Genomic DNA, 14,755 nt, shown 5'->3' on the forward strand with positions numbered 1-14,755 from the left:
CACACATATACATATATATATATATACACGTATATATATATATACACACACACACACACACACACATATATATATATGAACGTTATGTAGGCCTGACGCTAACGTCTACACAACATACACTGCGAAATAGTTCTAAAACTACAGCGGTGCTACATCATTTTCTCCAATTGAAATGAATAGAAATGCCATCCATACATCAGAAGTCTGAAAAAACATCTCCCCCAAAAAAATTGCAACATACTTTTCTAAGAAAAATAGCACTCAGTCGTGTGGTCCTAAAATAATGCATGCATACACGATACATATCGGTAAATTTGATGATGAAACACACACAAACTACTCCACCACAGTAAAGTGACAATTTACTGAGGGGATTCTTATTATTATTAATAGTAGTCGTAGTAGTAGTAGTAATGTTACTATTTTCACTTTTATTTCTATTACTAGAATAAATGTTGTATGCAACATATTAAGAATAATGATGTTACTGTCATTAGAAACTGGTGGTGGAGAACATGGACGTCCTGGTGCAGATGAGGAACAACTTTGAGGAGGTGGAGGAGATGGCCAATCTCAAGAGGAGGCTGACAGGTGAGCGATTTGGTGCGACAAAGGTATTGGGACACATCGCCGACTCAAAGCGGGTTCACCGCAAACTCATAAAAGCATTCCTTTCTCAACTGGGGAACAAGGGCAACATTGCAAAGGCCGAAGTGCATTTGTACTAAACGAGGAGCTGCCTCGTGGCCACAAATATAAAAGTGTTTACATGGAACTGAGCGGATGGCGAGAATCCCAGGAAATGAGTCACATGCTGTTTCCAAAAGCAAGTTTGCCAAGGTGTCTCCCAATACCACCAGGAGGAGACAGCCTGCTGAAGAGGATGACCATCATCGGAGTGATCCTGTCCTTCAGATCCATGGCGCAGGACTGCCTCAAAGAGGTGACTTTTCAAAATATGTTTTTGTTTGTTTTTTTTTTTTTATAAACATCATGTGGAAGTGCTCAATAATGTCTATCCAGCGAGGAAAATAATGTAAATTATAGTTTTTGTTTACTCAACTAATTTGTTTTATTTACAGTTTAAAATATTGTTCTGTAGTTGTATTTTACATACATTTTATATTTTATTTTACATTAGTATAAGAACTTGGGGAAGACCCCACTTTTGTTCCCGCTGCTTTAAAAAATATTATTTTTATGAATTTGTAATATTACTTGGTATTTAATATTTTTCAAAATAAGTAAATTATTTGGCTGTATTTTATATTATTTCTTAAAAGGCAATTGGTTTATTTTACAATATTATTTGTGAAATAATAACATATTTGTACCATATGTCCATGTTAAAAGTTCAATATGTTCAATATGAATTTATTTGATCGATACAAATAGTATGTCTAACTGAGTCCACTTTGATATTTTTGCTTCGTATTTCATAAATTAATTGTATTTTATATTAGGGTTTTAATAACATGATGTAATTTATTTAACTGTAATTTATATTTTTTCTCACAGTATTTATCACATTTTACATTATTCATTCATTCAACGAACTGCTGATCCTCACTTGGGTCGTGGGCGTGCTGGAGCCGATCTCAGTTGTTGTTGAGCAAGCGGTAGAGTAAAGCTTGCAGCGGTCGCGGCCAAAAGCAGTTATTTTTATTTCGATTTTTTTTTAATAAATGAAAATATTTATGTCCATGTTCAAATATTTTTGACTTCATTTTTTGCTTTAAATATATATATATATATGGGTGGAATTCATTCAATGTCATTAATATCATTAATATCTATATATCATCTTTACAAAGCTGATATTTTTTCAGTTTCTTGTTTACAGATGATACATCGATGTATTTGATCATTTCAACCCCAAAAATAAATTAATAAGAACATTTATTTCACTAACTTTGGATTCTGAATGTGTCACCCACACACAATACAGGTGTTGGAGAAGCATTGCCCTTTCCTGATGGGGCCCATCGAGTGCTTGAAGGACTGCGTCTCTCCTGACACGGACATCAAGGTACCACTACGAGTACGACTTGTCACATTATGTTACCTCATGGAAACGGTCCCAAGTGGATACATGCGTGCCATGTATTGACATTTATCACTGTGTAATTACATGACAGCCTACGGGGAATTTAATCAAAAGGTTAAACATGTAGCAGAAAGCGTGCGGTGTGTTTGTTGAAATGAGAGGACAGTGTGGACGTTACCGAGGGGTGGGGGGGGACAACAAATGTTTGCCCGCAGTTACCCACCAAATTAAATTCTTTATCTCCCGGCGGAGCACTCTTATGTGAACATGACACGGCAAGGCCCACGGCCCCCCCGTTTTGCTTACGTCTGGTCCCTGAGTGAGGCATGACAGCCGTGCCACAGCTCAGACCAGGATAACCCCAAAGACGTCAGCAGCCCCCCTCCCCGCCGCGTCCCACCACCCTCCTCCCGCCGTGAGAGAGACCACATCAGCGGAAACACCATGTCAGTGCAAGTAGGGCAATACCAACCTTCACCCTTCAGTTCGCTTTAATCAAACATTTGCTTCTCCTTGTTTAGTTTATTGTGAGAAATCCAGTGGGCTCAGTACGGTTCCAATTAAAAGATGAACAATGTGAAATGTGCACATCGTCCTTTAATCTTGGAAAATTGCTACTTTTTTGTTATGTTTTGACTTTATTCTTGTGAACATTTGACTTTAATCTCAGAACACGATGACCTTCTTTTCTCGTGGCATTGCAACTTCCTCCTGTTGAAAATAAGACGAACGGGACCTTTGATGATTTTTATAGTCACAAAACATTGAGTTTTGTTTCGTCACATTACAGCTTTAATCATGTATAAATATGTCTGTAATCGTGAAATCATGTAACATCACTTTTTTCTCACTTCATTTTTTTTAATGATTTTTCTCTTGCAAGTACAGTATATAATTTTGATCCACTCATTTTTTTCCCCACATATACTAATATAATTAACCCGACTTTTTTTTGTTTTCCAAATAAAATGCTATAGTGCTATGTAACTTATTCTGATTGACTAATTTGTACCGTGCAATAATCCGATTTTGGTCCAGTCATGTTGTGAGTTAATACTCATTAAAATGCGGATGGTGACGTTTTCAGCGAATAGTTGTGCTGCGACAGAAAAACAAAATGCAAATAGGTGAAATTTGCTCAAAATGAATCATGAGTAGGAGGGTTTGACTGTATTTAGTGCACATGTTAAACCGCCCCGTAGACACTCCGGCCACCAGTACAAAGGGTGTGATGTCACGTGGCCTGTTGTGAAGCTTTTTAGTTTCATGTGTCATAGTTGATCTGGATTGTGGAATGTATTATCGAAATGGTTCTTAAAACTTTATACACCAAGTACCACATCAAAGGAAACTATTCAGCACTGTTACCACCATCATGAATGACATTCAAAATCACTAGCGTAGTAAAAATTGTACCGAAATGAATATTCAAAACCAAACTGCTCTTCAAGATTACATGCAATGATATTTAACTTCAAAGTTAGATACACTGAACCGTACTTTGGCAATTATTCTTTCACTACTGGTGACACCCATATCACAATTTGAGAATCACTGGCTGAACATGTTTCCAGGTGACGCTTAGCGTGTTCGAAATGGCGTCCGCTGCAGGAATGAGCTGCGACGTGGATCCGGCGCTTGTCTCCGCTATCAGAAGCATGCAGACAGGTGACCGTAAAAATATACGTGATAGTTATGATGCCCAAAAAAAGCGTTTGAACTCATGAATGTTTTCTAAAAACAATATTACATCCATATATAGATAACATGTCCATCGAGGAGGAGTACAAGCTGTCGTGCTTGCTGCTGGTCTTCATCGCAGTGTCCCTGCCGAATTTGGCCCTGGATCCCAACTCTTGCTACAGCCGAGAGCACGGAGGTGCGCGTTTGTTACATTTAATCGTGACTCCCTGACAAGATCAAGTGTTCACACAACCCTCAACCTGACATTCATCAGCCATCGTGAACCAATACATTCAATGGATTCAGCTGCATCATCACACTTCAGCCAGGAATTAAATTCTTGACAGCCGATGTGATAATAACGTACCAGTAACTACCATGCTCAAGGTAAAAGGAGAATAATAATATGTTATTTAGCTACATAGCAAGGGCAAAATCAGGACTTTTCTCCCCCACTTATAAATGAACATTTCAGGAAAAGAAATGAAAACTCTCATCGTTGTTTTTTAGCTGTGTAAATGAAGGGTAAAATTATATATAGGTGGTTCCCACTTGAAAATGGACATTATGTTAAAAAAAATATATATATATAATCTCAGTTACATTATTTAGCTACGTAAGAGGAATCTTCCGACTTCTGCCCCTATTCAAAAAATTAACATTTGGTTTTAAAAATGCTCAGTTATATTATTTAGGTACATAAAAATGGATAAATTACGTCTTTTCCCCAATTAATGAAAAAAAAGTTTTTTTTTTTGTTTTTTTTTAAACAAAATGTTTTAACTGGGTGTTGTAGCAATATAAGAAAGGGAAAATGACAAACTTCTCCCCACTTAAAAATGAAAATTTCGTTAAATACTCCCTTTTTTTGGACAACTCCTATTTATTTTTGTACTATTCTGATAATTTAGTAATAACGTTACAATTTTGTTCTTACGAATGTGTTTGTCATGTTATGACTTCTCTTGACAGTGTGACTTGTAAACATTTAATTTTTGCAAAAAAAAATAAATAAATAAAAAATTACATGTTTTTATTCCCAATTTAACATCACCACTTCATTCTATTAAAAATACAACTTTGATGGGCTAACAGTAGCACTTTTTCTTTTTGTTGGAGGGTTCAACTGATTGTAAAAACCTCCCGAGGAAAAGATGTAATGTTGATTTTTTTTGGGGGCGGGGGGTTCTCTGAAATGTATTTATTTTAATTTCAATTGTATTTTAGTACAACTTTAATCGAGTGACATGAATGCTTATGACAATATTCAGATTTTTTTGTTTGTTTTTGTTTTTTTGGTAAAAAGGCAGCTTTATTCTCATAGCACAACCACTTTTTTCTCACATTGACTATTTCCTTCAAAATTCAACTTAACCCTTTCGTGCACCCTGTAACCTGATAACACGGTAAGCTGTCCACTGTAGTCACCGCTGTCCTCGAAAAAAAAAAAAGAAAGACAGTTTTTTTCACATACCATATTGGTGCCGTCTTTCCACCGGGTCACTGACTTGAATATTCGAGTGCACCTAATAGCGTGTCCTGGAGTGCGTGCGTAAACAAGGCATCTCACCCTGAGAACAGCAGGCGTGTCATACTTTCCGCTCTCAAGTATGTCTGGGGCTAATGCGAAACACGTGTTTTGTGTTGAGACTTTTTGTTTACTGACGTGCATTGACACAGTCGCTGCTGCTCCTGCTGCTGATGGCGTGTCTGGACCCCAAACTATTTGCCGCAGAGTCCGCGGTAATGGCGTTATCAAAGCGCGCCATGTTATCTGCTTTGCCTCCACTTTCCATGCTTCCTCTTAAACTTAACGGCTGGTTAACAAAGCCGCGCTAATTGACGGCCTACAAAAACATCCTCTTTTGGGTTCCGCTGACTGTACGTCACGCACTCGCACGCTCACGGTTCACTCATGCGCTCACCCACACTCTTGTGGAATCAACACTGACTTTTGTGTGTGTTGTTCATTGCATGTTTGTTTCCATCAGGCCACAACAACAACATCCACTGTTTGGCACTGGCCATCAACCAGGTGGCTTCCGCCATGTTGACGGTGCAGAACAAGAACATAGAGCAGCACCTCAAAGAGTTTCTCCTGGTGAGTGCTCCACAAAACCTTTCCAGGGTTTTTCATTTCCATTTTAGCTTTTGAAACCGATCACAAATTATCCGGGTGGAAAAATCGACATCGATGAAGTCACAAATAATCCCCTGGCACTTTCCAGCAGACTGGTTTGGACAAACTGGTTCTCGGTTTGAACCAAAATCAAGATTAATCTTGCTTTGGGAAGACCAGAGTATTCCGATAGTTTTAAGTAAGATGGGGTCTGCCATTTTGTGGTCGATTGATCATGCAAAACTGAGCTCTTGCTTTGACTCAAAATCATCTGGGATCCTACTTGGAAAGAGGTCATCAATAATCCCCGGAACAATTCAGAAGATTGGTTCCAAATTGTGATTGGTACAGACGGGAAAAACAACATGCCGCGTTTGAGGTTGAACCACAGCCATTTTGTGGCTGACGGTTCAAAATCAAGTGAGTTCTTGCTTTACAGGTGAACTTGCTTTGACAAGGCCGCAAGTTATCTCTTGGATTTTTCAGAAAATTGGTTTGAAATTATGCTCGGTGGAGGCAAGAGCAATAACATCGCTGCATTTGGAATTAAACCGCAGCCATTTTGTGGATGAGGTTGAACCTCAGCCATTTTGTGGTTGATCGTTCAAAATCAGTCGGCAAATTAACAACTTTTTGTGCTTGAATGTGCATGTTTCTTTCCCTTCTATGCGCACAGCTAGCATCCTCTGCCCTGCTTCAGATGGGACAAAACGTGGAGAGCAAAAACAGAGAGTCCATCTACCTGCTCCTGCACATGGTAAACTCACACCATTGCCATTAAATGCTTTGCATGACAGTTTGGAATGCTAATTAGGTGGATCAATCTAAATTTGACTCCACTTCCTGCTTGGGCTTCAATTCTGATGATGAAACATTGACCAATTAGCAGAAAATAGAATTACCTGAATTTGACTGTTTACAAACTTAAAAAGTGCAGTTTCCAATAAGCACTATGGTTCTGTTCTGTTCTGTTATTAGTCATTTCATTTTCTTCAAAATATTAAATTATTTCAGTTAAATTTTAAAGGAATTTGTATGGGCAAAAATGCAACATTACTCATAGTTAACTAACATGTTTAGATTATGTAAAATACATGCGATGTAAGCGCACTGAAATTGGGCAAAAATCAATTGCATGATCATGACAAATTACAGTTTTGCTGAGGGGAGCCGTTTATGTTGCTTAAAAAAAGAAACTGTCAAAGTGCAAGTTATCTCTTGGATTTTTCAGAAAATTGGTTTGAAATTATGCTCAGTAGAGGCAAGAGCAATAACATAGCTGCATTTGGAATTAATCCGCAGCCATTTTGTGGATGAGGTTGAACCTCAGCCATTTTGTGGTTGATCGTTCAAAATCAGTCGGCAAATTAACAACTTTTTGTGCTTGAATGTGCATGTTTCTTTCCCTTCTATGCGCACAGCTAGCATCCTCTGCCCTGCTTCAGATGGGACAAAACGTGGAGAGCAAAAACAGAGAGTCCATCTACCTGCTCCTGCACATGGTAAACTCACACCATTGCCATTAAATGCTTTGCATGACAGTTTGGAATGCTAATTAGGTGGATCAATCTAAATTTGACTCCACTTCCTGCTTGGGCTTCAATTCTGATGATGAAACATTGACCAATTAGCAGAAAATAGAATTACCTGAATTTGACTGTTTACAAACTTAAAAAGTGCAGTTTCCAATAAGCACTATGGTTCTGTTCTGTTCTGTTATTAGTCATTTCATTTTCTTCAAAATATTAAATTATTTCAGTTAAATTTTAAAGGAATTTGTATGGGCAAAAATGCAACATTACTCATAGTTAACTAACATGTTTAGATTATGTAAAATACATGCGATGTAAGCGCACTGAAATTGGGCAAAAATCAATTGCATGATCATGACAAATTACAGTTTTGCTGAGGGGAGCCGTTTATGTTGCTTAAAAAAAGAAACTGTCAAAGTTTAATTTAATGTAATGGATTCCATAGTTGTTGTTTTTTTCATAAATCGACTCGAATGTGTTTTTAATTGTATGTAATTATTAATTAAATAATTTGTTTCCTTAATTTATATATATATATATATATATATCTGCTCCTGCACATGGTAAACTCACACCATTGCCATTAAATGCTTTGCATGACAGTTTGGAATGCTAATTATGTGGATCAATCTAAATTTGACTCCACTTCCTGCTTGGGCTTCAATTCTGATGATGAAACATTGACCAATTAGCAGAAAATCGAATTACCTGAATTTGACTGTTTTCAAACTTAAAAAGTGCAGTTTCCAATAAGCGCTATGGTTCTGTTCTGTTCTGTTATTAATCATTTCATTTATTCATAGTATTAAATTATTTCAGTTACATTTTGAAGGAATTTGTATGGGTAAAAATGCAACATTACTCATAGTTAACTAACATGTTTAGATTATGTAAAATACATGCGATGTAAGCGCACTGAAATTGGGCAAAAATCAATTGCATGATCCTGACAAATTACAGTTTTGCTGAGGGTAGCCGTTTATGTTGCTTAAAAAAAGAAACTGTAAAAGTTTAGTTTAATGTAATGGATTCCATAGTTGGTTTTTTCATAAATCGACTCGAATGTGTCTTTAATTGTATGTAATTATTAATTACATAATTTGTTTCCTTAATATATATTTATTTATTTATTTATTTATTTATTTTACTATAGGTTTCCGAATAAAGTTTGTAAAATTACATTTAATTTGTATAATTTAATCGATTTTTTTCATTGAATGGATCAAATTTGATAATGTCACAAAATTCATGTCATTAATACTTATTTTTGTGGCTTTTGGGGGATTAAATACCGCTTTTCCCTTTACTTTTATGTCGTAAATGCATTAACTGCGTGTTAGTGATAAAAAATATTTTGTTTGCCCAAAGTCAGCTGGGATAGGCTCCAGCACACCCGGAACCCTCATGAGAAATAAGCGCTTCAGATAATGAATGAGTGATGGAAATATTTTGTTTTAAATATTTGGTGAAAGATGACAAATATAGAATTCAGTTTTTTTTTTAATGACAAACTACATTTATTTTTTGTGACACTTATATGGAATAGATTATGTAAGATTTCAGTAAAATGTAAGTTATTCTGTGCAGAGGATAAAAAAATATATGCCTGTGAGTATTGTTGTATTGTCTGTGTGTGTTGCTTCACAGTTGATGGCCAAATTCGTTATCATGCTGCGACACCAATCTTATTCGTTCAACATCTATGGGGTTTTTTATTGTTTCTTAACATTAAGCCAAATGCTTTATGAAGGCAAAGCTATATGCTTCTTTTAATTACATAGTTCTCTTTGTTTTTATGTTAAAAATAATTTTTAAAATAAATATACCCAAATGTGTTTATTAGTTTCTTTAGTGATAAAAAATATTTTGTTTGCCCAAAGTCAGCTGGGATAGGCTCCAGCACACCCGGAACCCTCATGAGAAATAAGCGCTTCAGATAATGAATGAGTGATGGAAATATTTTGTTTTAAATATTTGGTGAAAGATGACAAATATAGAATTCACCGTTTTTTTTAATGACTAACTACATTTATTTTTTGTGACACTTATATGGAATAGATTATGTAAGATTTCAGTAAAATGTAAGTTATTCTGTGCAGAGGATAAAAAAATATATGCCTGTGAGTATTGTTGTATTGTCTGTGTGTGTTGCTTCACAGTTGATGGCCAAATTCGTTATCATGCTGCGACACCAATCTTATTCGTTCAACATCTATGGGGTTTTTTATTGTTTCTTAACATTAAGCCAAATGCTTTATGAAGGCAAAGCTATATGCTTCTTTTAATTACATAGTTCTCTTTGTTTTTATGTTGAGTTTCACACCACACAATAACTGAGAGTGTCAATAGTCAGCTTGAAGCCTCCTTTTTGAAGAACTGTTCATTTTCTGCAGAAGTGCTGCTTGCTGTCAGTTAAACCCAAAAAAAGTCATCGAAATATTGTATTATATGCGCACAACTCAGAACTTGGGTCACTTGTATATCTGTATTGTCATGCAGGTCCGCCCCTCCCTAAACGCAGCGCACGCATGGTGCAGAGGGCCTCATCCTCTGTAGGCGGTTGCATGGCCAAATTCGTTATCATGCTGCGACACCAATCTTATTCGTTCAACATCTATGGGGTTTTTTATTGTTTCTTAACATTAAGCCAAATGCTTTATGAAGGCAAAGCTATATGCTTCTTTTAATTACATAGTTCTCTTTGTTTTTATGTTGAGTTTCACACCACACAATAACTGAGAGTGTCAATAGTCAGCTTGAAGCCTCCTTTTTGAAGAACTGTTCATTTTCTGCAGAAGTGCTTCTTGCTGTAAGGTAACCCCCCAAAAAAGTCATCCAAATATTGTATTATATGCACACAACTCAGAACTTGGGTCACTTGTATATGTGTATTGTCATGCAGGACCGCCCCTCCCTAAACGCAGCGCACGCATGGTGCAGAGGGCCTCATCCTCTGTAGGCGGTTGCATTTTGAGCAAGGGGACGCAAATGTGCAGTGGATGTGGGGATCTGCGCAATGCGTCTGGAGGTGCGCATGCGTGGCCAAATCCGTTTTCATGCTGCGACACCAATCCTATTCGTTCAACATCTATGGGGGTTTTCATTGTTTCTTAACATTAAGCCAAATGCTTTATGAAGGCAAAGCTATATGCTTCTTTTAATTACATAGTTCTCTTTGTTTTTATGTTGAGTTTCACACCACACAATAACTGAGAGTGTCAATAGTCAGCTTGAAGCCTCCTTTTTGAAGAACTGTTCATTTTCTGCAGAAGTGCTTCTTGCTGTAAGGTAACCCCCCAAAAAAGTCATCCAAATATTGTATTATATGCACACAACTCAGAACTTGGGTCACTTGTATATGTGTATTGTCATGCAGGACCGCCCCTCCCTAAACGCAGCGCACGCATGGTGCAGAGGGCCTCATCCTCTGTAGGCGGTTGCATTTTGAGCAAGGGGAAGCAAAAGTGAACTGGATGTGGGGATCTGCGCAATGCGTCTGGAGGTGCGCATGCATTGCGCATACGAACTCCTATGAGGTAGCCAAATTTGCACCATTTGATCATGGAAAGAGGCAACGATTGTGGCAATGAGGAGATGCCACATCTGAACGATCATCTGACCCGCATTTACACAGCGAGACGTCTCTTTCCACTCACTTGTCTTCAACATTGCTTCTCAATTTATATCCTTTCAATGTAGGTTTCTGTTGTACTAATGGTTACTATAGGTGTCGAAGTTGTCGTGGTAGTAATAGTGACGATTGCGGGGTGGCTGGGCGTCCAAGTAAAATTTTGCTTGGGGTCCCAATTTGGGCCCTGTTGTCATGTGCAATTTTCTCACTTTAAATCATTTGGCATTGCATAGCCAAGAATTACAGATGCCTGCAGTCATGGGATTCTTGTTTGTCTTGCATGCAATTGGACCATGACTGCAGCTCTACAGTGTGTTCCAGTCCCGAGACACTTGGGCCAGATAATGGTGGAAACTCTGGTCCCAATGTAAAGACTCTCTGCTGATTGTGTTGGTGACGCAGAACCTCTCCTGCTGACTTGCTAACCTCTGAGGAGTCCGCAGTCAAGCACATTGCCCTTACACACACACACACACACACACACACACACACACTCACACTCACACACACGATCTCTCTCTCACATACACACACCCACCCACAAAACGCATACGCAAACACACAATGTGCATACACAGAGGAGAAGGCATTGAGTATGTGTTCGCGTAAACACAGAGCAGCACAGGCTTACTAACATAAACCATGACAATGGATACGCATGTGCTGGCTTTGCAGTAAGGCACAGGGGCTCATGTTCATTTCGGGGGGTCTTGGTAACACACACACACACACACACACACACACACACACACACAGACTGATGCCAGAGGTCATGACACACCCTCACAAGATATGCAGAAGACAGCCTGATAAACATCTGATTGTTGCAACATGGAGGATCGCACTGGGCCGGTAATGCTGACTTTTTTTCTCTCACTCTTTTATAGGATGTAAAAAAAAAAAAGTGTATAGAATACGTACATGACATCATTTGTCAGACGTCCAATTGGAGGGCACCCATGAGGTCGAAATCTGAGGTTGCGACTTTTTGCTATGGGCTAAAAGCCAACATTGATGTGCTAGTGTGTACTGCAATTCGCATAGCGTATCAATAAACTAAAAATATGCATTGGATTATATCACAGCCTGTAATTAAAATCAACGTGGATGTCGTCGTTTTGTACATCTGTGTCCCGCTGTTGTTGCATATGCTAACTGCGCATACAGTGTGATAACGCAGACGTGATGCGCCTTTGGTAGAGCTGTGCGTAAAGTGCGAAACTTTGCACCATAGCGCAGAAAACAAATTATCATAAAAATATTGCTATGCAATTTGCGAATGATATTGGATGGGAAGGCAAATGTTCAAATTCTGCCCAACTGTCGCTATGTATGCTCAGCCATAAACATTTACGATTGCTGGTCTCGACCCTTTTCCGTAGGCTTTTGGAGACGTCCAACCATCAGGTCTTTTTTGACTGATCGGGAGGGTGTGAAAATCCTCAAATTTGGCTCGAGTATCGGTATGCGTGTATCGTGCTTTCGCCAAATATGTCAACCAGCTGCATTTGCTTCTGGTGTTTAACCAAGAAGTAGCACTCAGTGACATTATAGACTGCCGCGACGACGTTGAAAGAGACTCGAGACTTTAAACGTTGGGTGAACTCTATTTTGGACACCAGGATTGTAAAAACAAAAAAGACCACCAATCATGCCCCTCAGAATCCTAAGCCTCTTGGAAGTGTGGTTCCCATGAGGGGACTTGCAACGTTTTTGCAAAGTGATTTATGGTGTCACGGAGTCACATTTCTTTCTGCGAAATGTAGCGGACAGCAAAGAGATCAAAGGGTGCGCGTTCATCATCCTCAGGGGAGGGATAGACCGATCAGTAAACCGAAATAGTTAGAACACTAAAAAGATCAAAACTGCAAGAGGCTGCCAACCTGCGACTTGAACTATTCGTCAGGAGCAAATGTTCTCTGAGATTCTAAGAACTAACCTTCTAGCGAGGAGGACGAGGAGGAGGCCTTAGTTTGTTTGTACGTCTGTCTGTAAACAGGATTACGCCAGAAACCAAAGGCTTTTTATCCAAACTTGGTTAAGGCTTTCAGCATTAGGCCAAATAGGAATCCAATAAAGTCTGGAGTGGATCTATTTACGATCTGTCACAAAACGGCATTTTGGGGGGAATTAAAAGGGGAGAACCTGAATGCCAGATGGCTTGATTCAAACAACTTTGTTTAACCGATCCATCACGGACAGAGGCAATAGCAGCTGTGTTGGAAAAGGGCAGGTACTTTTTGCGAGCCTCATCCATCAGAGGCTAATTGATTAACAAGTAGAAGAGTAAAATTCACAGTGCTCGGACTTTGGGTGTCCTGACAGAGTCATGTAGTGGCCCTCGGGCCACTGTTAATGTAGAACCCTGAGTAGGCTTCAGCTCGACAATATGGATTTTTTTTTTCCACCATGACCACGAAAAGCCCTGACTTTGACTTTTACTGATGAGGAGGAACTGTTTATAAAGGCACAGAGGGATCTTGGGTAGATCAGACTTATACGTGAGCTAGACCTATTTAAAGACTGCTTGGAGGTGCACTTTGGCCTCTTCGAGTTTCTCTTTGCTTTTTTTTCACTTTGGCCTAGAACACTGGCAACATATGTTGCTTAGTTTGGTTTTTTTTTTGTTTTTTTAATCAGAAATCAATGTCACCATCGCTCTCATTGGATGCGCCTTCTGACATCACAGTGGGGCCGTGCCTGATTTCAGACAGCGTATATACAGTACTGTCACTGCACACAAGCATACGCAATGAAGGGGCTCGTCGACGGTGCACTGTATTTTGCTAGGCCTAATGACGGGTAGGTGTAAGTTTAAAAGATTAGCGGCATTGCCATGTTAGACGTGCGGGTTATAAGGATTGGAATGTGGTTAGGGTAGCATAGGAAGTGGTTATGAACGCTTCAGATACAAGTCCTGTTATGATGTAATTCCCAATCTCTTTGGTGGTCACCCTAGCTCAATATTTTATTTGTCACTTTAACAAACCCCAGTGACCTTCAGATGCTGTCTCTGATTTGCCGCAGCCGTGCCAGCTTGAAATTTGACCAGGATGCACGAGGGAGGTTCTCATCAATTCCCGAACCTCACAGACTTTGAGTGTCTTTTATTTTTTTCTCACTTTGACATCAAAGGTTGCTTTATGTGAAAACAAAACCAGCTTCCAGTCAAGTCGATGGGACTTTTCCTCATTTTCGGCAATGTGTTGTGCCATGTCAAAGAGCATGGGAGCATGAGAGTGAGTCTGACCCAGCAGCCAAACCAGTATACCACCAATGAGTGGGGTGGGGGCAGGAGGTTTAGACTGGAGCAGGGGTTTTCCCCAGTCACATTGTTGCACAGTGCCGCTCTAACTCCATAAAAAGATTATGCAAGCGTATCAAACATGGGGGGGATAAAAAAGGATGTTGAACAACCTTTACTGATCTTATCGATTTGTGGTATATTATTAACCTTGTGCCCCATGAAACGTTCCTTCTCGTCGAAAAATGTCCATTTGGCAATGATTTTCCATCCATGACCTGATCCGCCTGTCCTCACAAGGGTCGCAGCCGTGCTGGCTCCTATCCCACCTGTCTTCGGGCAGTAGGCGGGTACACCCCGAACTCGTTGCCAGCCAATCACACGCAATGACTGTCTTCAACTTTATCCAAAGTTGCACGACAATTTCATGGTTTTGGTCTGTGACCCACATCCTCCACAGCATTTTTTGCAATAAAACCAATTTTACGTCATCATGCTG

At 39.1% G+C, this 14,755-nt stretch overlaps 1 protein-coding gene across 1 annotated transcript in view; it reads left to right on the plus strand.

Moving 5' to 3' along the window:
• The window catches only part of nckap1l (NCK associated protein 1 like), a 20,774-nt gene extending 14,005 nt beyond the window's left edge, over positions 1-6,769 (plus strand). The window contains exons 24-30 of the mRNA XM_019861117.1: positions 498-591; positions 861-943; positions 1,949-2,029; positions 3,622-3,715; positions 3,810-3,926; positions 5,722-5,831; positions 6,526-6,769. Of these exons, the coding sequence (XP_019716676.1) occupies positions 498-591; positions 861-943; positions 1,949-2,029; positions 3,622-3,715; positions 3,810-3,926; positions 5,722-5,831; positions 6,526-6,630 (684 nt within the window). The 3' untranslated portion in view covers positions 6,631-6,769. The remainder of the gene's footprint in view (positions 1-497; positions 592-860; positions 944-1,948; positions 2,030-3,621; positions 3,716-3,809; positions 3,927-5,721; positions 5,832-6,525) is intronic.
• Positions 6,770-14,755: the final 7,986 nt, after the last annotated feature.

The sequence above is a fragment of the Hippocampus comes genome, unplaced genomic scaffold (assembly GCF_001891065.2).
Source record: "Hippocampus comes isolate QL1 unplaced genomic scaffold, H_comes_QL1_v1.1 scaffold40, whole genome shotgun sequence".
NCBI lineage: Eukaryota > Metazoa > Chordata > Actinopteri > Syngnathiformes > Syngnathidae > Hippocampus > Hippocampus comes.